Source organism: Sus scrofa, chromosome 9, assembly GCF_054392235.1.
Source record: "Sus scrofa isolate SSC_HxYL_T2T_F1_AM1 chromosome 9, Sscrofa_HxYL_maternal_Yorkshire_Landrace_v2.0, whole genome shotgun sequence".
Classification (NCBI taxonomy): Eukaryota; Metazoa; Chordata; class Mammalia; order Artiodactyla; family Suidae; genus Sus; species Sus scrofa.
Genome location: NC_139391.1, coordinates 33,235,759 through 33,260,615, shown reverse-complemented (window position 1 = coordinate 33,260,615; position 24,857 = coordinate 33,235,759). Strand labels below are relative to the sequence as shown.

The 24,857-nt window shown below is 42.3% G+C and overlaps 2 protein-coding genes across 3 annotated transcripts in view; one reads left to right on the top strand and one right to left on the bottom strand.

Moving 5' to 3' along the window:
• Positions 1-24,008, bottom strand: part of LOC146399831 (uncharacterized) — a 250,265-nt gene extending 226,257 nt beyond the window's left edge. For both annotated transcript variants that reach the window (XR_014815138.1, XM_084975876.1), the window contains exon 1: positions 23,819-24,008. The gene's annotated coding sequence lies outside the window, so the exon portion shown is untranslated. The remainder of the gene's footprint in view (positions 1-23,818) is intronic.
• Positions 22,892-24,857, top strand: part of TMEM123 (transmembrane protein 123) — a 78,759-nt gene continuing 76,793 nt past the window's right edge. Inside the window, exons 1-3 of the mRNA XM_084978592.1 lie at positions 22,892-22,904; positions 23,709-23,973; positions 24,025-24,389. Of these exons, the coding sequence (XP_084834718.1) occupies positions 22,892-22,904; positions 23,709-23,973; positions 24,025-24,389 (643 nt within the window). The remainder of the gene's footprint in view (positions 22,905-23,708; positions 23,974-24,024; positions 24,390-24,857) is intronic.

Genomic DNA, 24,857 nt, shown 5'->3' with positions numbered 1-24,857 from the left:
ATCTTCTGAAAATTTTGCTTTCAAAATATTGGGCTCTTTCTCAAGTATCTTCATTGCAATCTTCTCTGTTTCCAGTTGAAGATAAAGAAGCTACCGTATTTTGACTGTCTACTGTATGTTATTAATTGTGCAAATTTAAGTACACCCAATGCCCAAGAAAGAATTCTAAATAAATATTAGCATCCCACTTCAAAGCCTACCCCACAAAAAGTACAAGGCCCCAGTGCTTTTATGGGTGAATTTTTTTTTAATCATCAAGGAACATATATATTGAATGTTATTTAGACAATAAGAAAACAGGAGAGAGCTGCTAATTAACTTTTTTACAAGCCATCATAGAACAAATCTGATCAATATAGCATTTGGAAATTACAGTGCAATGTCATTAGTAAATAATGATGCAGAGGTGCTATACCAGACACTAGTTAGAATTTGTTCTTCACCTAACATTTTTAAGGTTCTTATTAAATGCTGGCCCCATTCATGTTCCCTTCAGCAGCCACCTTTATGCCACCTCCCCTTCTTTTTGATAATAGGCTTTGTCATCCTTGGCTATAGGAGTAGGTGAGTGACATAAACAAAACCAACTAAAATACCTCACCCCTCTGGCCTCAATGATGGATCCAAAGGTGTGCTCATTACCCATAAATTAGTTTTCTAACTATAGATATCAGGGAAGTTGCCTTTTTTCCTTTGTTGTCAGTCACTGGGACACAGCACAAATTCCCAGTAGTGTATTCCTCAGTATATGGAGAAAAATTTATCTGACAGGGTATACATATGACTGGGTCACTTTGTTGTACATCAGAAATCATCACAGCCTTGTAAATTAACTATACTTCAATAAAACTTTTTAAAAATGAAAAAAATTAAAAGGACAGTTTAAAAAAAAAAAAAGATGCAGAGACAAAGAGCTAGAATAAGAATGAAAACCAGAGGGCAAGGGACAGACTCTCAACTGTGGGATTCCCTGGGGCCGACTCGTCCCTGAAGCCAGCACCTTCTCTTCCTTGTCTCAGGCTTAGTTTTATAAAGAAACAAGTTCCTTTTTGGTTTAAGGTCAAGTTCCTTTTCTGTCACTTGCAACCCAAAAGCCCTTTGCTAACACAAATTAGTAAGTAGCCTGGGGAGTTCCCTTGTGGCTCAAGAGGTTAAAGATCTAGTGTTTTCACTGAAGAGGCTTGGATCACTGCTGTGGCATGGGTTTGAGCCCTAGCCTGGAAATTTCCATATATATGGGTGCAGCCAAAAACAAAACAAAACAAAAAAAAAACAGTCGCATGGTAGAAAGAGGAAGGGCTAAAGATTGAGACAAATATAGTTTTTTTCTACTTAATAAATATGTGACCATTATTTAGCCTCTCTGAGCTTCATCTGCCTTGTTTGCAATCTGGGAATAAAAATAGATCACTCCTACAGTTAGACTGTAAGCTTTGGAAGAGCAGGAAATATATCTACTTTTCTTGCTTTGTCTCTCTCACATGAGAGTCTCATGACCTGCTTAGTGAGGGAAGAGCCAAGGGAAGACCAGAGAGATAGTCCTGATTTGCCATTTTCTCAAACTCCTTCAGCTTAAAATATGCACTATACCAAGATGTAATATTTTATGGTAGCACATCCTAAACACTATCACTTGAGAACTAGAGCTTGGTTTGGCAAGATCCCCACAGTTAAAATCAACTTGTTGACCTTCCTATGTTTCTGCTTTCACTTACTTTTTAGCCTCTAAAATTCTTAATTTCTTCATCCATTTATTATTTTCTAAATGTCCTTTTATCCTTTATCCAGAATTTTTATTGTGAGAGTCAACCAAGATGTCTAGGCTGCTTATCGCCAAAAACACCAATCTCTGACTCGTAGTTCTATTTAGCACTCTTAGGGAGTTTCATTGTTTTTATCTTAAGGTATCTGCGGGGTGAAAACGCTGAACCCTAACCAGTTGATGTAGGTCTGCAGTACTTGTCCCTTTGGATAAAGAATTTGGCAAAGAAACTGAGAGTGGTGAGGCAAATAAGTGTCTATTGAGAAGACAGGTGTATAGAAAGCACAGGCAGACCCGGGGGGTGGGGGCAGGGGTGGGGGCAAAGAGAGAGAAAGAGCGAGCGAGCGAGCGAGCGAGCGAGCGAGCGAGCGAGCGAGCGAGCGAGCGAGCGAGCGAGCGAGAGAGAGAGAGAGAGAGAGAGAGAGAGAGAGAGAGAGAGAGAGAGATACATGCTCTGGTGGTGGTTTAAATCACTTGTATGGGGGCAGTCTTTCCAGGCTCCCTCTGGCCAATCATCTTGCTTCATCTGGCCTTGAGCCCACCTGTGACCTTGATCTCAGAGAGACAGCAGTGAGTCGTGGCTTGAAGTGAGATCTTAATTCTCTGCTCAGGAATTGAACCTGGGCAGCCTGGGTGAAAACAAGGAATCCTATCCACTAGACCAACTAGAGGCTAGAAGCAGAATTGCTCTGATTCTTGCCCCCTGTTGAAAGCAAGAATGTTTCAAGGAGGTAAAGACTATAAAGACAGGTACAAAGTTTATGGATAGAGTCACAGTACAACATGTGGGAGAGCACACAGAAGCAGTCTGTTTATTTAAGTCAGAAGCAAAGTAATACACACCCCAAAGAGGAGGGCAGGTGCAGGCATCTCCCTGAGTGAGGAGCACACCAGAGAGGTATTAAAGACCTAAAAATGGGTCTTTCTTTACCTTTGGCCAATTATCTTATTTCTCACATCTGACTGGACACAGGACCCTCCCCAATATGCGTATGCATCTTTTGGCAAAGATGCATTCCAGAGCAAGGGGTTCTGGGACAGTATCATGACTTATTATGGCCTGGCACCCCCGCCCCTTCTGACCCCTAGGAGTCTTGCTGTGCGTGTGTAATTGGGGAGGTCACCTTGACCCCAGGAGTGATCAATGTGGTCATCTTGTCATTTTACTCTAGTAGAGCTCAGCTCCTGCAATTAACTTTCTCCTTGAGGTGTCAGAGAGAAGCAAGGCCCAATTTCCTCAGCCTAACAAGTCCCAGCTGTCCTCAGCCCAGGGGCCCATCTACCTCCAACCTCAGCCTGACTCAGGGCCCTCTCCTGTGTGCATGGGCATCTTTTAGCCAGGATGGATTCTAGCACCAGGGTTTGCAGAAAGTTGACAGGATGTGCAATGGTCTGATGCCCCTCCCTTCTCTGGCCCCTGAGGAAACTTTCTGCAAGTGTGTAGTTCCTGAGGTCTCTTTGAGCTCAAGAATGAGAAATATGTGGTCTCTTTTATCCAAGCAGGACGCAGCTCCTTCTTGCTCCTGCCGTAATCCTTATCTTGAAATCATTTGTCCGCAGGGGATAGATGCCAGTTGCTCAGCCTGGGACCCATGTATCTGTCTCCTGCCTCAGTTTCATTTTAAAAAAGTTTCCTTTATTTAGTGTTTTCTATCTTTATTATTGTAGAATATTTTAATGCTTTAGTCTGCATGACTTTCCTTCTCATACTTCATGATTAATTTGTCTAAGGTTTCCCAGATGTCTTAACATTTTCTACCCTTTGATTAAAGCAAGTAAGTGGTCAGGTATATGAACAATTTTAATAAAATTAGTAAAGCAAAGTAGTTCAGAGCATGAGTTCTGGACCCAGACTTCCTGTGTTCAAACACTCATTGCCACTTAAGCTGTGAGCCCTGTACCTTGAACTTCCTCATGTGTAAAATGGAGGTGATAAGAATAGTGCCTTTCTTGTTTGTATTAAAGAGAAAAACCACAGGTCCAAAACGCATCACTTGTGCTACAGACCATGATACCTATGGAATTCCCTCTGTGGCTCAGCGGTTAATGAACCTGACAACATCCATGGGGATGTGGGTTCGTTCCCTGGTCTCTCTCAGTAGGTTGAGGATCCGGCCATTGCCGTGAGCTGTGGTGTAGGTCACAGACGCGGCTCGGATCCAGCCAGCATTGCTGTGGCCCTGGCGTAGGCCAGCGGCTGCAACTCTGATTGGACCGATAGCCTGGGAACCTCCATATGCACAAAAGTGTGGCCCTAAAAAGACCAAAAAAAAAAGACCATGATACCTACATTTAATACTTAACCCAACTGCAGGTTCAACCTTCCCCAGAAATATCATTTATTCATCCTCTCAGTAATTTTCTTGTCGGTATCAAAGTGGACCCTCTCCATCCTCTCCCAACCCCCAGAGGAAGAAGAGGCAATCTACATGATAAAATCCTTGCCTTTCTCTCCTCCTCCCTCCCCCCAAAAGATAATTCTTTCCATATTTTTGTTTGTTTGTTTGTTTTTTTAGACCACACTTATGGCATATGCAGGTTCCCAGGCAAGGGGTCTACTCAGAGCTCCAGCTGCTGGCCTATGCCACAGCCACAGCAATGCAGGAACTGAGCTGCATCTGCAACCTACACCACAGATCAGGGCAATCAATGCAGGATCCTTAACCCTCTGAGCAAGGCCAGGGATTGAAAACACAATCTCATGGTTACTACTAATTGGATTGTTTCTGCTGCGCCACAAGGAGAACTCCAATTCTTCCTTTTCTTTTGCTAATAACTTCCTTACCCCACCCTTCCTCCTATAAAAATCTTCCATTTAGCACAATCCCTCAGAGTGCCTATTTTCTAGTTGGGATGCTCCTGCTAACCAGTAAGCCAACCTGATGTCAATTCCACATCTATCTGGAAAACTTCTCTATCCCAGAGCCAAGATTGCTGCCATGTCCTGTCCACCTTGGGGTGTCAGTCCAAGACTTTGCTTCAGATACATAAGATCCCACTATCCATTAAACTAATGGTGTCTCTGTGCTGACTCCAGGCTCTTTCTTTGGTTTAAGGCTGGGCAAGTATGGTGCTTGCAGGCCTGCAGGGTCCAGTCCAACATAAGGGACTATTTATTTATTTATTTATTTAGGCTGTGCCTATGGCATGTGGAAGTTCATGGGCCAGGGATCAAACCTGAGCCACAGTAATTTTTTTAATTGTCTCTGTTTAGTTGAAAAGAATGAAATAATTAACAGCATATTTTATATGGAAATTTAGCCAGAGTCATAATGGGAAAAAAAGAAAGAAAAAAAAAATGAAGTCATTTACTAAAAAAGGCATTTTACCACTCTGTGTTCACCACATTCACATATTCATCTCAACCCCTAACATGTTCACAAGCACACACACTACGTCTGTCTCTTAAAAGTGCTTATTTATCTTCTCAAAAAATTGTGCACCAGATCCATCATAGACTCCAGAAAAATCCATTTAACCTTCAGACAACCATTGCTCCCTCATCTACTGTTGTTACAGGGTCAACTTAAAGAGGAAGGACTGGACCATCAACAGATGAATGGATAAAGAAGATGTGGTACATATACACAATGGAATATCACTCAGCCATTAAAAAGAAAGAAATAAGGCCATTAGCAGCAACCTAGATACAACTAGAGATAATCTTACTAAGCAAAGTAGTCAGAAAGAGAAAGATAAATACCATATGATATCACATAACGTGTAATCTAAAATATGACACAAATGAAACTATCTACGAAACAGAAACAGATTCATGGACAAGGAGAACAGACTTGTGGTTGCCAAAAAAGAGGGGTGGGGAAGGGATGGAATGGGAAGTTGAGGTTATCAGCTATTATACAAGGAGGGGATAAACAAGAAGATCCTACTGTACAGCACGGAGAACTATATTTAATGTCCTATGATATACATAATGAAAAAGAATATTTTTAAAAGTATATATATACTTTTTCAGTTATATAACTGAATAACTTTGCTGTACTGCAGAAATTAATATAACATTGTAAATCAACCATACTTGAATAAAAACAGAAGATTGAAAAAAAAAAACCTGAGCCACAGCAGTGACAATGCCAGATCTTTAACCCCTTGAGCCACCAGGGAACTCTCTAAAGGGACTTATTTAGGCTTATAGATGGAGGAAGGGACAGATTCGAAGACAGGCTATTGAGCCAAACAATGAGTATGTTAAACCAAGAAGACAGCTGGCACAACTCGTGGGTCAGCTCAAGCTTTCATTTCTTGAATTCATGGGTTTGGTTCCATGTTGCTATTGTTATTTTGGCAGCTGGATGGAACATTAAAGCCTCTTTTGTCAAATGATTCCTCCCCATTTCACCTAAGAGGAAATCAGGGCTATAAATAACTTGGGCTCCACAATTAGGAGTGGCAGAATTAAGGCCAGAAGCCCCATGTTCCACACTTAACAGAGTTCATTTACTCTACCTTCCTTAATCTTGAAATCGAACCTTTTAAATTGATGTTTTATAAACATGCCATCTGAATTATTTGATATGTAAATTAGAAATGTAACAACAATAAACTTATTTAGGTGAAAACATTTTCAACTTGCTGGATTTCTACATTAATAATAAAGCAAAATAATACAAAACCAAGCAATTTGAACAAAAGTACCTTCAAAAAAAGAAACAGGTGTTTAATTACACTAGACTATAATGTCATCATCATTAGAGCCACACCATTTTCCAATATGTTAGAGGGTTACATGAGCCAACTGGTTAACAAGGAAAACATGTGTTTTAAGCCTCAGTAAAACTTTTTCCTCCTGCTGAAGCATACTTATATTCCAGGAACAGATACAGCAAAGTACAACAGAAATTAAAATGAAGGCTGCCCTGAATGAGAATGTGAATCACCACCTCCCATTCTCTGCCCATCTCACTAGTCCCTTGAGTCTCAGGTAGTATCAGCAGACTTGGCAGCCCTCCCAGAAAGATTAGCCCTCATTAACAAGAATGAAGATGGAGAGGTCCTCAACCTGATTCAAGTTTGGACGTGCTCTCTCTAACACTAGGACACTCGTGTGTTCTAGCTAGCTAACCATCTAAGTGCTTCACTTATCCCAGCCTAGGTCAACTTCCACAAGGAAGTGAATTTGACAAGTTCATCTTTGTCTCCCCAGCATCTAGCATGGTCCTAATGCATAGCTGGTGAGCCATACCTGTCTTTGGAACGTTGTAAAGGTTAAATGAATAAAGGTATCAATTAATTAATGGATGTTACTGTGACTAAAGGTCAGGGACAGGATAGTTCAGATGTGGCCTCTTCCTTCTGAGGTCACAGGCAAAGTCTATGTGAAAACATAAAAGATTTAAGTTCCTCTAAAACTCAGTATAAACCAGTGGTGAGATGTGGCTGATAAATATACTAATATATATCAAGAATATATTTCTTCTATGTTTCATACTCTTAATTCATATATATATATATAATTTTGATATATGTAATCTTGATAGTGAGTTAAGAGTATGAAACATAGAAAAAAAGAAGCTAATACGGGATTTTTCACTATGTTCACTTCCAAGCACTCCCAATGCCATGCTCATCCCAAAGGAAATTGATCTTTCTTTCCAAGACAGACTTGAGGTAGGAGGTAGATGAGCCTCTGGGGTTTGTCAGGCTGAGTAAATTGAAGCTCATTTTCTCTGACACTTCAAGGAGAAAGTTAATGGCAGGAGGTGAGCTTTGCTGGAGTAAAAAGATTGGAGGACCACCTCAATCACACTTGAAGTCAAGGAGACCTCCCTGAATGCACATGCACAGAAAGGCTCCTTGAGGGTCCAAAAGGGAGGGGGTCACTGTCCCATAATATGTGATTGTTGATCTCCCATAGACCCCACACACACCCCTAACCATCCTGACTAAAAGATGTACGTGAATACTGGGAGGGTCCCCGGTCCAATCAGGAGTAGAAACAAAGCAAGATGATTGGCCAGGTGAAAATAAAGAGCTGGAAAAAATGCATCTATTTAAGTGATTTAAATCACCCCTTTGACCTGCTCTGCACTAGCAGGGGTATCCACACTCCTCTCTGAATATGCTGTTTTTGTTTGTTTGTTTGATTTTGTCTTTTCTAGGGCCACATCCACAGCATATGGAGTTTCCCAGGATATGGGTCTAATCAGAGCTGTAGCTGCCGGCCTACACCACAGCCACTGCAATGCCAGATCCGAGCCACATCTGCCACCTACACCACAGCTCATGGCAGTGCCAGATCCTTAACCTACTGAGCAAGGCCAGGGATCGAACCCAAAACCTCATGGTTCCTAGTCGGATTTGTTAACCACTGAGCAACGATGGGAACTCCTGAATATGCTGTTTTGCTTCTAAACTGCTTCTCTGTGTGCTCTTGAACATGTTCTGTGCTTTTAATAATAAATTTTGTACCTGTTTTACGGCCTCGCTCCTTGAAAAATTCTTATTTTCATATTGAGACAAGAGGCAGGACAGCTCTACTTCTAGCCTTTAGACCCTGGTGGTCTAGTGGTGAGGGTTCCTAGTTTTCACCCAGGCCACCCAGATTCAATTCCTGAGCAGAGAATTGAGATCTCACTTTAAGCCATCACTTGCTGCTGTCTTCCCAATATCAGACTCACCCTTTTTTCCTGTTTCTTCACATGGTTTTCTTCCACCCATACAAATCCTTTCCATCTCATCCTTCATTTCTCTATCGCCCTTCTTGGAATTCTCTGCTGTTCCACAATCCCAAGACCCTTGCTCCCAACTTAATTCTATATCCTCAAACCTGTATGACAATGTTATGATACTCGTCTTTTTTAATCTAATATTTTCACTATTTATGTTCTTGTCTTCTTTATCAAAAGAATGTAAACTGCACAGCAGTGATCAAAGGCAAACGATTTTTATTATTTTTGTTGTACTTGCTTCCATGTACATTTCATATCTATTTAGACTCAGAGGTCAGTAAGGGATCTTTGCCATTTATTTTATTTTATTCCTAAATTACACACTGTGCCTAGCTAGCTGTTCCGGGCAAAAGAACAAATGTAGCTTATCTGATGGTTGACTCAGATATAGCTACAAGCAACAACAAGAGGAAGCTAACACACTAGCAAGGAACAGGAGCATACACATAGTCCGGGCCAGGTTTTGAAACATCTCTTAGTATACAAACATGAGATCTATTTTCTGATTACATATTTTCCAGCGCATAGCTCAAATAAGAGTTAACCAATTAAGGATATAAACAGATAATTCCCAGAAAAGGAAATACAAATGGCTAATGAAACAGACAAAAGACATGCCATCTTAGTTAATAAAAAGGGAAATGCAAATGGAACAAGATGAGACATGGTCATTTGCCTACAACACTGGCAAAAGCCAAAGAGATAAAGAATATCCAGTGTCATCAACAGTGAGAATGTAAATTTTAAAGGGCACTTTATAAGACTGATCGAAAACTTTAAAACACACATTCCTTGCTAAATAAATCTAAGAATCTACTCTTCAAAATAACTTCTTCCATATTGCAAGGATATTGGCTGAAGTGCCATTAAATTTCACAGTGCCATTAAATTTATGTTCGTAGAGGAGTTCCCGTCGTGGCGCAGTGGTTAACGAATCCGACTAGGAACCACGAGCTTGCGGGTTCGGTCCCTGCCCTTGCTCAGTGGGTTAACGATCCGGCGTTGCCGTGAGCTGTGGTGTAGGTTGCAGACGTGGCTCGGATGCCGCGTTACTGTGGCTCTGGTGTAGGCCAGTGGCTACAGCTCCGATTCGACCCCTAGCCTGGGAACCTCCATATGCTGAGGGAGAGGCCCAAAGAAACAGCAAAGACAAAAAAAAAAAAAAAATTATGTTAGTAGAAATCAGAGATAACCTAAATATGCCAAACATGAGACATTTACATAAATTATATTCATATTCCGATGCTACATAGCCATCACAAAGAATGAAGCCTATCTATATGTGCAGATATGGAAAAGTGATCACAGTATACTGTCAAATTTAAAAAGCAAGTTGCAAACCAGTAAATGTAGTATAATTTCTTTTTTGTGGGAAAAAAAAGGCATATGTTCTATTTTTGTGTTCATATAAATACACATACAAATTTCTACATAACTGTGTTGCAAAAACAAAAATAAAAACAAACATACAAACAAAAACAAAGATCTGGAAAGAAAAACACCCAACCGCTACCTGTGGTTATCCCAGAGGAGGTAAAACAGGAAGTGATTTTCCTTTTACGTATTTCTGTGTATTATTTAAATTCTCTTTCAACCCTAATGTAATACTAATGACTTTTTGAAATAAAAAATAAAACCAATTAAAGCAGTTGTAAAATGTTTGACTATTCAAGAAAGCAGTGATCAAACTTACAGGAACTGTTAGCGTGAATAATCTCTTTTAAGTATTCTTTAGAGCTCTTCACTCACAAAATTATTCACACGTGTGTGAAAGTTACAGAAGCCTGAAACCTTATGTGATGGCATAAAATAGTCATTTCCATATTGTAGAGAGGTAACTAAAAGAGGAACTAAAAGAAGAAGAAATTTCTTTAACACTGTGGATAAAGAATGTCACTGCCATATGAATTAACAAAGAATGTTGAAGCCACCAAGCCACCAGGGCTGCAGACACCTCCAACGGTGCATCCTGAGGGGATACAGAATGGAAAAGAACAGGACACTGCCCCTCCATAGCTAAGAGTGATTTCCATGATTCCAGCCTCTTGAACTTTCCCATACACAGAGAAGTGCTAAATTCATTAACTTGAGAAGTCTGGTTCTCTTTAACTAACAATAATCTTTTGATCTTCCAACTACCTGGTTTTGCAAAAACTCCTATATACCCTGGCTACTCCCTTACCTCTTTGGAACAGTTCCTCAGAACTCTCTGAGAGCCTGTTTCCAGGGCTTAAGTCCTCAGTAAACCCTCCAAATAAGACATCATTTTCAATTTTTAGGGTATGCATTTTTTTTTTTTTTTGCAGTCAACAACATTTTTCTTTGAAGAACCTGACAAAACAAACAGAGGGCTCTCAGAAACAATTCACCTGATCATTGATTTATGCTAGGGGCCACAAATTCAAATGCCACAGGAGACAGGCAAGTAACAGAGATTAATGAGGACAGCTGGGAATAAGACAATATGGACCAGAGGGACTATTTGGAGAGTGTATACTGCTTAAAGGGAGCAGCTATGTCAAAACTCCAGGTAGTTGAGAAGATGGATCTAGTGGTACCAGATGTTTTAATATTTCAAGGGAAATCATAAATCAGAATTTTTCATAGCAATACACCCAACCAAGTAGCAACAGATTTCTTAGCATCTTAAAGGCTATGTTGGTAAACACTGCATATCTGAACAACACCCATCTCCCACCAGGATCTGGCCTGCAGCCTCCCATTTGCTACTCTGGGGTTTTACTGTCCTCAGAGTTCTAGTGGACGAATTCTAACACATCCGTCATGCTCCAGATCAGTTCCCTCTTCTTCCATTAGTATTTTGGCCATGGTATTATAGAACATTGAGTACAAAGATATTTTCTTTTCTTTTTTTTTCTTTCTTTCTCTTTTTTTATGGCTGCACCCACAGCACATGGAGGTTCCCAGGCTAGGGGTCTAATTGGTGCTCTAGCCACCGGCCTACACCATAACCACAGACAACGCAGGATCCAAGCCACATCTGCAAACTACACCACAGCTCATGGCAACGCCGGATCATTAACCCACTGATCAAGGCCAGGGATCGAACCCACAACTTCATGGTTCCTATCTTCTTAATATCTCATTAATGGAGTTCCCGTCGTGGCGCAGTGGTTAACGAATCCGACTAGGAACCATGAGGTTGCGGGTTCGGTCCCGGCCCTTGCTCAGTGGGTTAACGATCCGGCGTTGCCGTGGGCTGTGGTGTAGGTTGCAGACGGGGCTAGTATCCCGCGTTGCTGTGCCTCTGGCGTAGGCCGGTGGCTACAGCTCCGATTCAACCCCTAGCCTGGGAACCTCCATATGCCGCGGGAGCGGCCCAAGAAATAGCAACAACAACAACAACAACAACAACAACAAAAAAGACAAAAGACAAAAAAAAAAAAAAAAAAACTCATTAAAATCTGTCAATTTTTTATAGTAGCAAAATATATATGTGAGAAATAAAACACAGCCTGCGGTATCAGTAAACAAAGGAAGTCAGAGTCATCAGCAATTGCAGCCACCTCCTAGGGTCCCCTGGTGAGCCCTGAGGGAAGGAAGGAAGGAAGCAAAGAATACCTGCCATCTAGCAGCCATCAGACTGCAGCCACTCCTGACGGTGAGCCCTCAGGATGTGAAAAAAAAGAGGATACTGGCTCCAGAGAGCAGAGGTGCACATCAAAGGAATGATTTCAGTGAGCCCAGACCATGCATCTTCCCATAACAGAAAAGCGCTAAATTCCTTAAGAGATACCTATTTCTTTTTATTAACAGTAATCTTTTATTCCTACTATTTGCTCTTTCTTGCAAAACTCCTATATATCCCAGCGCCCGGCTCACCACCTCAGAGTGGTTTCTCAGAGTTATCTGAAGTGCCACCTCCTAGGCTATAGTCTTCATTTTGCCCCCCAAAAAACTTAACTCACAACTTTCACATTGTGCAGTTTTTTTTTCTTTTACCTATGCATCTACAGCATATGGAAATTCCTGGGTTAGAGGCTGAATCAGAGCTTCAACAGCCGGCCTATACCACAGCCACAGCAAAACCAGATCCAAGCTGCATCTCTGACCTATGCTGCAGCTTGCAGCAATACTTAGCCCACAGAGCAAGGCCAGGGATTGAACCTACAATGTCATGGGGACTATGTTGTGTCCTTAACCTACTCAGCCACAATGGGAACTCCATGTTGTGCAATTTTTTTTTGCTTTTGCTTTTTAGGGCCACACCCGTGGCACATGGAGGTTCCCAGGCTAGCAGTCGAATGGGAGCTACAGCTGCCAGCCTACACCACAGCTCACAGCAACGCCAGATCCTTAACCCACTAAGTGAGGCCAGGGATCGAACCGTCAACCTCATGGTTCCTAGTTGGATTCATTTTTGTTGCACCACAACCATGTTGTGCAATTTTTTTTAAGTCAACATACATAAAATTTGCCATTTAACCATTTTTACGTGTACAATTCAGTGGAATTAAGTATACTCACAATGTTGTACAGCCATCACCACTAGCTCTTTCCAAAATTTTTTCATCACTCCAAACAGTAACTGTGCACCCATTAAGCAATAACTCCCTACTGCTCCCTCCCCCAGACCCTGGTAACCTTTAAATCTATTTTCTGTCTCTATGAAATTGCCTATTCTAGATACCTCACATAAATGGAATCAGATATTTGCCTTTCTGTGTCTGCCTTATTTAACTCAGCATAATGTCCTTAAGGTTCATCCATATCACAGCATGTGTCCAGAACCTCATTCCTTTTTACAACTGAGTAATATACCATTATATGTTGTGATACGGCGATTTATATCAGGAAGTATATATTTGGTTTTTGTTCTCATTTATAGCACAAGAGCTTTGAAAACACTTGGAATTCTAAGTAATGAGAGAAATAAAGGCTTCTTTAGTGCTGTGAATGAGGTGACTTTTGGAATGCCCCTAGGTCACCTAAGAATGGGGGCTGGTTGCTGGGGGAACTAACTGATGGGAGGTTGGAAATTTGTCCCATCCCCTATCCTCTGGGAGGGGAGAGGATAGAATCATAACCAGTGTATGTTGATTTAATTAATTCTATTTAATGAAGTCTCCATAAAACCCCAAAAGGACAGGGTTTGGAGAGCTTCCAGGCTGGTTTGTGTTCATGTGGAGATGTGAAGGAGGGTGGTGCTCCTGGAGAGGGCGCAGAAGCTCAGCACCCTGTCCCCATACCTTGTCCTATGCACCTCTTCTCTCTGGTTTTTCGCAGGTTATATCCTTTTACAATAAACCCATAATCTAGTACATAAAAGGGTTTCCCAAGTTCTGTGAACCACTCCAGCAAATTAATTGAACCCAAAGAGGGGACCACAGGAACCTGTGATTCACAGCCTGTGGGTCAGGAGCACATGGACTTGTGATTGGCATCTGGAGCACAGGGTAGTCTTGTAGGTCTGAGCCCCTGACCAGGGTAGGGAGTATCAAAATGGAGTTAAATCGTAGGCCACCTAAGTGGCATCAGAGCACTGTTTGTTGAGGAAGCCCCCCCCGGCCCCCCCTCCCTGCTTTCTTGCCATGATGGAACTGGCTTCAGAACACTTTGTATGTATACACCACATTTCGTCAACCAATTCTTCTTAATGGACACTTGAGTTGTTTTAACCTTTTGGATATCGTGAATAATGCTATTCTGAATGTTGGTGTAAAAATATCTGAGTCGGAGTTCCCATCGTGGCGCAGTGGTTAAGGAATCCGACTAGGAACCATGAGGTTGCGGGTTCGGTCCCTGCCCTTGCTCAGTGGGTTAACGATCTGGCGTTGCCCTGAGCTGTGGTGTAGGTTGCAGACGCGGCTCAGATCCCGCGTTGCTGTGGCTCTGGCGTAGGCCAGTGGCTACAGCTCCAATTCGACCCCTAGCCTGGGAACCTCCATACGCCGCGGGAGTGGCCCAAAAAATAGCAAAAAGACAAAAAAAAAAAAAAAATCTGAGTCCATTTTTTTATTCTTTTGGGTATGCATGTTGGAGTTGAACTGCTGGGTGATATAGTCATTCTACATTTAACTCTTTGAGGAACTGACAAACTCTTTTCTATACCAGCCACACCACTGTACATTTCCACCAACAATGCATGTGAATCTCTCTCTCCTATTTTCTTTTTTTTTTTTCTTTTTTGGTCATGGCAGGCAGCAGCTTGATGTGGGGGTCTCAACTCCAAGACCAAGGACTGAACCCAGGCCACAGTGGTGAAAGTTCCAAATATTAACCACTGGGCCACCAGGGAACTCCTTAAATCCCTAATATTTAAGGTGAAGAAATCAAGATAGTTAGATGGTTAGACCATATACACAAAGTCAACTGCAGAGCTGACATCAGAAACCAAGTATCTACACTCCCAATCCAGTCCTCTTTCAAAGTTTAGCTCCACTAGTTAACTCATTTAACTCATCATTTAACTCAGATGATCAGGCAAATGGAAGCAAAGTCTACCCAAAGACTGGGCCATTGGAAATAGACAAATCAATATATTGGAGGAAACAATTTGAATTAAGTTCTGAATTTTGCTCTCCATAATGGAGAGAATTTTGTTTTATTCTTTTCTTCTTTAGGTTTAAACTCTAGGAGAAGATTTAGTCATACTTACCTTTAGCCTAGAACCAAACTGTAGAATAATCATAGAAACATTTTTGTATCATTATTAGTCTTACCATTCTAAATTAAGGGTTTTTTTTTTTTAAAGAAATCCTTGAGATGCAATAAATACTTATTTTAGAGAAGTTAGAAATTTGGAAAGGTGGAAAGGAAAAAGAAAAGGTCACTTAGCTGTCAACCAGAAAAATAACTGTTAACTTTTCAGTACTTTTTTCCCAGGCTTCCCCCTCCCTCCAATACATAAGTGTTTTCGCTTGCTATGTATGGTTGAAATTATAGAATCTTTTTTTTTTTTGGTCACACATGTGGCATATGGGCCAGGTAGGGGATCAAACCTATATCACCGAAGAGACAATGCCTTATCCTTAACCTACTGTGCCACAGCAAGAACTCCTAGAATCTTAAAGCTTAAGAAAATTATAATTTGGGGTGCAAGCTTAAAAAACAAAATAAGGATGGAATTCCCTTGTGGTACAGCAGGTTAAGGATCCAGCGTTGTCACTGCAGAAGCTCGGGTAGCTGCTGTGGCATGGGTTTGATTCCTGGCCTAAGAACTTTATATGCCATGGGTGCAGAAAGAAAAAAAAAAAAAAAAACAGAATAAGGAAAAATTGAGTTTAGGGCCTAGGAATGCATGCAAAATAGAGTCAGCACTCCTTCCTACCAATTCACAGCCCTCACAGGCTTAGGACGTCCCTTTCGTAAGATAAGTTTGTCCCTGGAGTTCCCGTGGTGGCACAGCAGAAACAAATCCAACTAGGAACCATGAGATTGTGGGTTCAATCTCTGGCCTTGCTCAGTGGGTTAAGGATCTGGCGTTGCTGTGAGCTGTGGTGTAGGTCGAAGATGCAGCTTGGCTCCAAGGTTGCTGCAGCCCTTAACTTACCTGTCCATGTGGAAATGTGTCATTTACCTAAATAAAAAAGCTCCAAGGACATGGCCACATGTTATACTAGTTTGTTTCCTCCCGAATACCACACAGAGTGCTACAAATACAGTAGGTACTCAGCGAAGAACTTCAGAATGACATTACTGATTTTATACCATCTTCAAGGTTAATACTGCTCAGAATTTCCATAAGGGGTCTGTGACACCCAGTCTTGGCAGGATTTCACATTCCAAGAAATTTGGTTCAGTTATCAAAAGTAATTTGAAAGTCACTTCAGGAGTTCCTGTTGTGGCTCAGTGGAAATGAACCTGACTAGTATCCATGAGGATTCAAGTTCTACCCCTGGCCTCGCTCTGGCACTGCCGGGAGCTGTGGTGTAGACTGCAGACACAGCTCAGATCCTGTGTTGCTGTGGCTGTGGTGTAGGTCGGCAGCTATAGCTCAGATTAGACTCCTAGCCCAGGAATTTCCATATGCTGCAGGTGCAGCCCTAAAAAGCAAATGATGATGATGATGATAAGTCATTTGAATCTTTACTTCCATTACTTGAATATTATAAGGAAATTCAACTCGTGACCCATAATAGCACTTCTTAAAATCTCTTTGTCCCCATTTTTTTTCACTTCAGTACATGTCAAGTCCATGGCTGATTCAGGTCCCAGTCGCAAAATCTTCACCAAAAATTCTCTCTAAAACTTCGTCTCCTGTGGTTCTCGGTTCTTTTCTTCCCCTTTCCTTTAACTTCTATTTCTTCTTCCTTTCAGCCAATAAATTACAATTGTTTGTATCATCTTGCCATTCATTCCTGTTTCTTCAACTCAGCCCCCCTCTCCTCAGTCTCTGTGCAAGGGGAGCTCAGGAAAGAAGTTGGCACACACTCTCCTGGAAGGAGACCCAGGAATTAGGACTTCGGGGAGGTGGGGGAGAGGAGAGGGGAGAAAAATGACACATGCTTACAATGTGGTGTCCTTTTTTAATTCTCATCACACAAAGAAATTTTCATATATTATTTATTCAGAGTGGGCTACATGAAAGTTCTTTGGGGAAAAATAGGTAAGTTGTAAAGGTAAAATGATGAAATTTTCTTTGAGGAAGGAGGTCACTGCCTCTCCACCCTTTCCTCTCTAGGGTGTCATCTTGAGGGCATAAAATGGCCTCATAGAAATGATCTGACCTTCATTTCTCCAAAGATATACAGCAGGCACATGTAAAAATGTCCAGCATCACTAATTATTAGAGAAATGCAAATCAAAACTATAATTGGGTAAATACTTCACTTTGGTCAGAATGGCTATCATCAAAATGTCTACAAATAAAAAATGCTGGAGATAGTGTGGCACAAAGGGACCCCACCTCCAGTGATGGTGGGAATGTAAACTGGCGTAGCTACTATAAAGAACAGTATAAAAGTTCCTCAAAAAACCAAAAATAGAGTTTTCAAAGGATCCAGCAATCCCATTTCCAGGCATATATCCAGAGAATACTGTAATTTGAAAAGATACATGCACTTCAATGGTTTTTGCAGCACTATTTACAACAGCCAAGACATGAAAACCACCTAAATGTCCATTGAGAGATTAATGGATAAAGAAGATGTAGTATATGTACAATGAATATTACTCAGCCATAAAAAAAGCATGAAATAATGCCATTTGCAGCAACATGGATATCCCTAGAAATTATCATGCTAAGCCAAAGACAAATATATCACTTACATGTGGAATCTTAAAAAAAAAAAAAAAGATACAAGTGAACTTATAGACATTGAAAACAAACTTATGGTTACCAAAGGGGAAAGGGCAGGGTGAGGGATAAATTAGGAGGTTGGAATTAACATATACACACTACTACACATAAAACAGATAAGTAACAAGGACCTACTATACAGCACAGAGAATGATACTCAATATTTTGTAATAAGCTACAAGGGAAAAGAATCTGCAAAAGAATACAAATATATATGTATGTATAATGAATCATTATGCTGTACACCTGAAATGAACACAAGAGTGCAAAGCAACTACACGTAAATAAATAAAAGTGATAAACCAAAACCAAAATAGTAACCCCTCAAAAAAAAAAAAAAAAACTATCCCAGTAGCATCCCAGTAACTTTCTCTTCCTCTCCCCCCCCCCCCCCCCCCCCCCCGACCCCGGCAAAAAAAGTTTGACCTTTTGATCTTTCAAAGCAGAGTCATGGCCTCCTGATCCTTGAAACTGTAAACATTTACTCTGGAATGAGCTCAGAGGTCTCTCACAGGTAAGAGATAATTATAAGGTACATCATCTTTTCTCTCACAGAGATAAGTTTTCATTTTTCTCTCTCTTTTACTGTTCTGTATAATTTGTGTGAAAATGTCTCCAACTTTTTTGTGTTATCTTATGTGCATGTTCTCTCTGATAATGCTTGCTCAATAGTAACATTATGTTCGCTTGCGCTCGTCTATATTGCAACAGAGGGGTCTTGCTGGAGTCTTTGTTTTCTTTCCCCCAACACTGTGATGATCCTCCAAACAACGGTTACATCTATTTCACCACATTTCTTATTTTCCTCTCTTCCCTCAGTCTAGTAACATCCAAAGTGCACTCTTCCTGGGTGAGAGCAGATTTGGGTAACACCCAATACTCTTTAAAAAAAAAAAAATTATTTCTTTAAATTTCACTGGGGTATAGTTGATTTACAATGTTGTGTTTGTTTCAGGAGCAGAGCAAGGTGAATTAGTTACACATATACATATATTCATTCCTTTTCTGATGCTTTTACCATATAGGTCACTACAGAGTCACCCAGTACTTCTTGACACATGTCAAGCAGGTACCAACAGATGATCGCTGAAAATTTTTGTTCTCCCATTGCTCCCTCTGCATGCATTATTTTTATTTGTTTTGTTTGGGTTTTTTTGTTTTGTTTTGTTTTGTTTTTTTGTTTTGTTTTTTTTTGGCCATGCCCATGGCATTCAGAAGTACCCAGGCCAGGGATAAAAAGGATCAAACATGCACCACAGCACCAACCTGAGCCGCACAGTGACAACATTGGAGCCTTAACCCACTGAGTCATCAGGGAACTCCTCTGCGTGCCTTTTTTTTTTTTTTTTTGGTCACGTCTGTGGCATGCAGAAGTTCCCAGGCATGGAACCACAGGATTGACCCAAGCCACTGGAGTAACACCACCAAAAACTTAACCTCTGAGCCACATGGGAACACATCTTTATTTTGTTTAACAGCCACACTTGTAGCTTATGGAAGTTCCTGGGCTGGGAGCTGAATCAGAGCTGCATCTGCCGGCCTACACCACAGCCACAGCAACACCGGATCTGGGCCACATCTGTGACCTACATAGCAGCTTGCAGCAACGCTGGATCCTTAACCCACTGAGCAAGGCCAGGGATTGAACCTGAATGCTTATGGACACCAGTCGGGTTCTTAACCCGCTGAGCCACATTGGGAACTCTCTCTGCATGCGTTCTTGATGGAGGCTGCTGTAAGAGATTCACAAGCGCCAGAAGGACAGTGGGAGCAAGTTCAGGAAGTGTTAATGAATATTCCAGGAGCTACCACTCATCCAGTTCTCAAGCCACAAATCCAGGATTCTGCCCTAATTTCTCTTTCTCTCAAACACCACATCCAATTGACTCCAGTCAATCCACATCCCAAATCCACTCACTTCTTCCATTTTTACTACTTCTACCCTAGTTCAAGCCATCATGCAATAACCTCCTAAATGAACTTCCTCTTTCTACTTTTTCCTCTCTGTGGCAGCTGGTGTAGTCTTTTATAAAAACATAAATCACGTCACTGTCAACTCTTGAATGGCTTTTCATCATATTTAAATTTTCCATCAGGTTCTTACAGAAAGTGGGGAAAAAAAATGGATGTGTATGGGTGGCTGAGTCACTTTACTGTACAGAGGAAACAGAGGAACACTAAATCAACTATACTTTAATAAAAAAAAATTAAATAAATTAATACCCAACTCCTCACCTGAAAAGCCCCAAACCTCATCTTATACTTCTTTGCTTCAGCCACACTTGCTTTCTTTCTGTTCCCCAACACACCAAACTTAGTTAAAATGTACTTCCCCCTGGTTTTCACACGGCTCCCTTTAAGGACTCAGTTATCTTCTTAGGACTTCCACGACTATTTGTTCCAAAGTAACGACCCAGTTTTTCTCCATCACATTGCTGTATTTTGTTAGCATGACACCCTTCTAGTTGTTGCTTATGTGTATGTGTGTGTTTTCAATTACTCCAACTTTTGCTGAATGAACAGTAAGCCCTATTCTTGCATTTCCTAGATAGGGTGATAGGAAACGGAGCAGGGATCAAGACTCTACGAACTTTATTTCAGTTTTTCTTTAATTTCCTCACAATAGCTCTTTTACCTATTGTCAATTTCTCTAATCGTGATTAGCTCTTACTATAGAATGGCCTGGGGACTTGCAACTAATTCCATTTGAAGGCTGGAAGAAATAAAAACACTGAAGAATGGAGCAGTTGGCAGAGGCTTTTTTTTTTTTTTTTTAATGGCCACACCTGCAGGATATGGAAGTTCCCAGGTCAGACAATGAATCCAAGCTGCAGCTGCAAACGTCACTGCAGCTGCTGCAACACCAGATTCTTTAACCCACTGCACCTGGCTAGGGATGGAAACCATACCTCTGCAGCAACCTGAGCCTCTGCAGTCGGATTCCTAACCCATGGCGCTATCGCACCACAGCAGGAACTTCTGGCAGTGACTTAAAACAGGAAAGGAAAGCAAGCTGAATCTCTATAGAGAAGAAACAAAGCAGCAGCTGATAAATAAGCCAGGACCAACAACGGAAAGGCCCATGGGACTTCCCAGTGCCTACCACCTGAACTCTGAACTCAGATTTCACCTTCCTATTGTCCTCATGGCACAACATAATCTTGCCCAGATCCATAATGAAAACTCACCTCTCTCCCAACCAAATCCTTCAGATTCAGACACAGCTCTCCAATCCCTTTTGAGAGTCATTCCTGAAAAACTTCAGTCCACTCAGAACTTTCATCTATGACCTCCTTGTTTCAAGAGGAAAAACCAATTGTTCTTTTTTTGTTTGTTTATTTATTTATTTATTTTTGTCTTTTTGCCTTTTCTTGGGCCGCTCCCGCAGCACATGGAGGTTCCCAGGCTAGGGGTTGAATCGGAGCTGTAGCCGCCGGCCTACACCAGAGCCACAGCAACGCTGGATCCAAGCCGTATCTGCAACCTACACCACAGCTCACGGCAACACCAGATCCTTAACCCACTGAGCAAGGCCAGGGATCAAACTTGCAACCTCATGGTTCCTAGTCGGATTCGTTAACCACTGAGCCACAATGGGAACTCCCTTTTATTTTTTACTGTTACCTGTTTTTTTTTGCTTGTTGTATTTTTACTTTTGATTGTCTTAATTCTAAAATCCTGTACAACACTGAACTCAACATGCACAGTAAGGGTTCTGGGGTTTTGTTTGTTTTTTAACTAAACAGATTTAACTCCGGCTGCAGGTTGTACTCTGAGGTGGCAGGGGAGGGGGGCGGTCAGGAAAGAAAATCTGAAAGGAGAGGGAAGAAGAAGGTGTGGGGAAAAATAGGGGCTTTAATTTACAGGGAAAGGAAGCAGGGGTACAGAAGAGAGAAAAGACCCAATAAATCAACTTTCATTGTGAAGACTTAATCACAGCTTATAAGGTGTTGTCAATCTGCTAAAACGAAAGTTGACAAGAAACTGGCAGAAACAAGTAAATGGCCACAGGCCAACTTATACTCTTGTGCTAAATCTTTCCACTGCCTTGCCTTATTTGCAGCTACCTCACAGTTTCAGAGGCAGGCAGATTCGGATTTGTTCCTCATGCAAATACAGATTTATCAGCAGACTGATTTATATGTAGCCAGAAGGTAATCATCTGTGGACATCAAACCAGATGAGCCTTCCTCTATCACCTCTTCCTTTTTACACACAAAAATAAGTTTTTTGGATTTGACTGATGGATGGGTGAATGAATCAATGTTTCCAATCTCTGGTGTACCCTTAGGTGATCAAGTTCAAAAATACAGACATATGGGAAATATAGGATGTATCTAAAAAGAACACAATTGAGGTTGAAGAGTACCAGAGTTTTGCTGCTCTGTTTATCTCCACCTAATATTCATTCCACAAATATAAACTGAATGCCTTCTATAGGACAGGAAGCGTGTTATACCCTCAGGTATGAATATAAAGACACAGACCATGGCTCCAATGTGTGCTTTTCCATTATCACATCAGAGCCTCTATCACATTCTGTCTCAGTCACAAGCTGTAACTGTCAATGTATCAGTCTTGCCCCTGCTGTGCTATCTACCACAGAATAAGCACTCAGTAAATAGCTAGTAAAGCATCTAAAGAAGGTTATAGCCTAGTAGGGGAAAAAAAACATAACTAATTGTCTAAAGTTAGGATTCTTGGTTGTGAAAAGCTGACTACTGCTGATATAACAGAAAAGGAGTATATTGAAGTTACTGGGTAGCTTTCAGAATTATTGGAGGGCGACAAGAATCATGATGGAGGCTAGGCATCCAGGAATAATGCACAAAACCACTGTAGAACTAGTCCAGTGAGGAAACTGTCTCCATTGCAGTTCCCCAGCAACGCCACTGCTGCATCAGAAACTCTATCTTGCAACCAAGGAGAAACTGCTTTTCCTGCCAGTGCTGCCAACCAAGTCAGCCACCTCTGCTGCTATTCCTATCAAATACCAAAGAACTAGAGAGCACCCTCGTTCATGGGTAGTTGAACCAAGGCTGGAAAGACAAGTTGAGTATGGATTGTAAAATGCTTGGGCAATGGGGTAAGCGGTCACCAGAACAATTTATTCCTAACCAGATCCCCCAATTCAATGGTGTAACCAAAAGCTAAATGTGCAGTGCTCACTTTTTGCCCATGGTGGATGCCAGTGAGTATTTGCAACTTTGGTTGAATCAACAGACGGATGTCTTGCATATTTAGGAGAAACTGCCCCAGTTAATCTCTATGATTAGTCATGTCTACATTGATAGACTTACCTGAGATCAGAAAATATTCTCTCACAACATATTTTTGGGACTTTAACTGAGATATCGTGACCTTTATGTCATGAAATCTGAGTCAGGTACCATAGATCTGCAACATTTAGAATGTTGGGGTGGGGGAGGTGGGTTCAAGGATTTTAAGCGCCCTGGATTCTTTTCAACTGAGGGTTTCCTACCCAAATCAGGATTCAATCTATACCGTTTTATTGCATCAGCAATGGGTTGCTACAGGTCACTTCAGAGTTCTTAGTAGACATAAAATGTAGGCTTTGGGTGCACTGCAAGTCAAGACAGGTGCACAGAATTGGTTCCAAGGCTGAAGAGGGCCTTAGCCAAAAACTATTCAAAACTGGTTATTCCATCCTAACAGGGATATGCAACCTTGGCCTTGTTGACTATACGTGACTCGGAATAGCTTCCAACTCTTCTATGTTCCCCACTCCCCCCACTCCGTGTCCACTCCAGTACTTTCTATCCTCATCCAGAGAAACAGGGAGCCTGAGAAGGGAGGGTGAGGTACAATTTGGGGTATAGAGATCATGCGTGCTTCAGTATGAGCTTGGTGAATTTGTTGAACACCCGTTCCCACACCCTGTCACCCCATCTTAGGCTGGGTCACTCCGGGGGGAAAAAAAACCCAAAACTCTGACGGCCCAGGACCCCCTCAAAGGGAATCCCATTCACTCCAGTTTCTTTCCTGGACCTCCCTTTCGACCGCCCTCGTTTGCACTTGCGAATTCAACCTTTTAACTCTGAGCCGCACTCCCCGCCCCCCAGCCCCCGCCACCCGGTGCCCCACCTGAAATCTACTCTTCAAAGACTTCCTTCCGGGCCCAGCGAAGCCCGGCGTGCTTGGTATCCGGAGAGGCAGCAGTGCGCGCTTTTATCCAAGAAAACAAAACTGCCATTTCCGAAAAGAAAAGAAACTGCTCGAGCGTTCTGGGGCTCGCAGGCGCGCATCATCAGAAGCGGCAGCTGAGAGAAAAGCCCGGGTGCTCCAAATAGCAGACACCGCCCCCGAGCTCCGGCCCCGCCCCTCCGTCCCGCCCCGCCCCGTCCCGTCCCGCAGCTGTGGCCGGCACGCGACGCCCCCTCTAGGCCCGGCTCCCGCGCCCTATTTGGTCTCTGCGGGTTAGGCAGCAGGAGGGGAGGCGTGCGCGGCGGAAGGGGACGCGGAGCGGACTCGGGTGCGCGAAGGCTCCTCTCTCACTCGCGCAGCCGCTACCTCGGTTGCGAGCCCACGAGGCCTCCGCGTCTTGCCCTCGGAACAATGGGACTCGGCTCGCGAGGTTTCTTGGCGGTGCTGGCCCTAGGGGCCGTGCTGGCGATAGCGCTGCTGAAGATTGTCGCCGACAGCACAGACTTGGAGGGTAAGTAGTGGCTGCCAGGGTCGCCAGCCCAGGTCCCGGGAGGAGGCACGCTGCCCATGGGGAGTTTCCAAGTTGGAACCTGGTTGTGCAGAAAGTTCTTGCAAGTCTTAGGCCGAAGGCACGGGACCGACCTGGAGGTGCACTGATGAGGCTGGGGGAAACTGAGTCTCGGGCCGGTCTCCCACCTGCCCCGGGGCCGCCCCTTCTCTGCAAGCCGCGGTCGCAGGCCTGGAGGAGTGAGGATAACCTGTTGAGTTGCCGACGGACGGGCCTTCAGCGAAGGGTTCAAGTTAGTTGTTATAGTCTTTCCCTGAAGTTAATGTTTCCTAAGAGGTTAGAGTTTATCTAAAGCTTCCTTTGGTAAAAGATTTGGTGGATTGAAAAATATGTCTGCTGATTCCCTAGCAAACATGTCTACCAGTTTATTGCGGAACCTTTCTGCCGTTTTCATCATCTATCTGTGTAGTA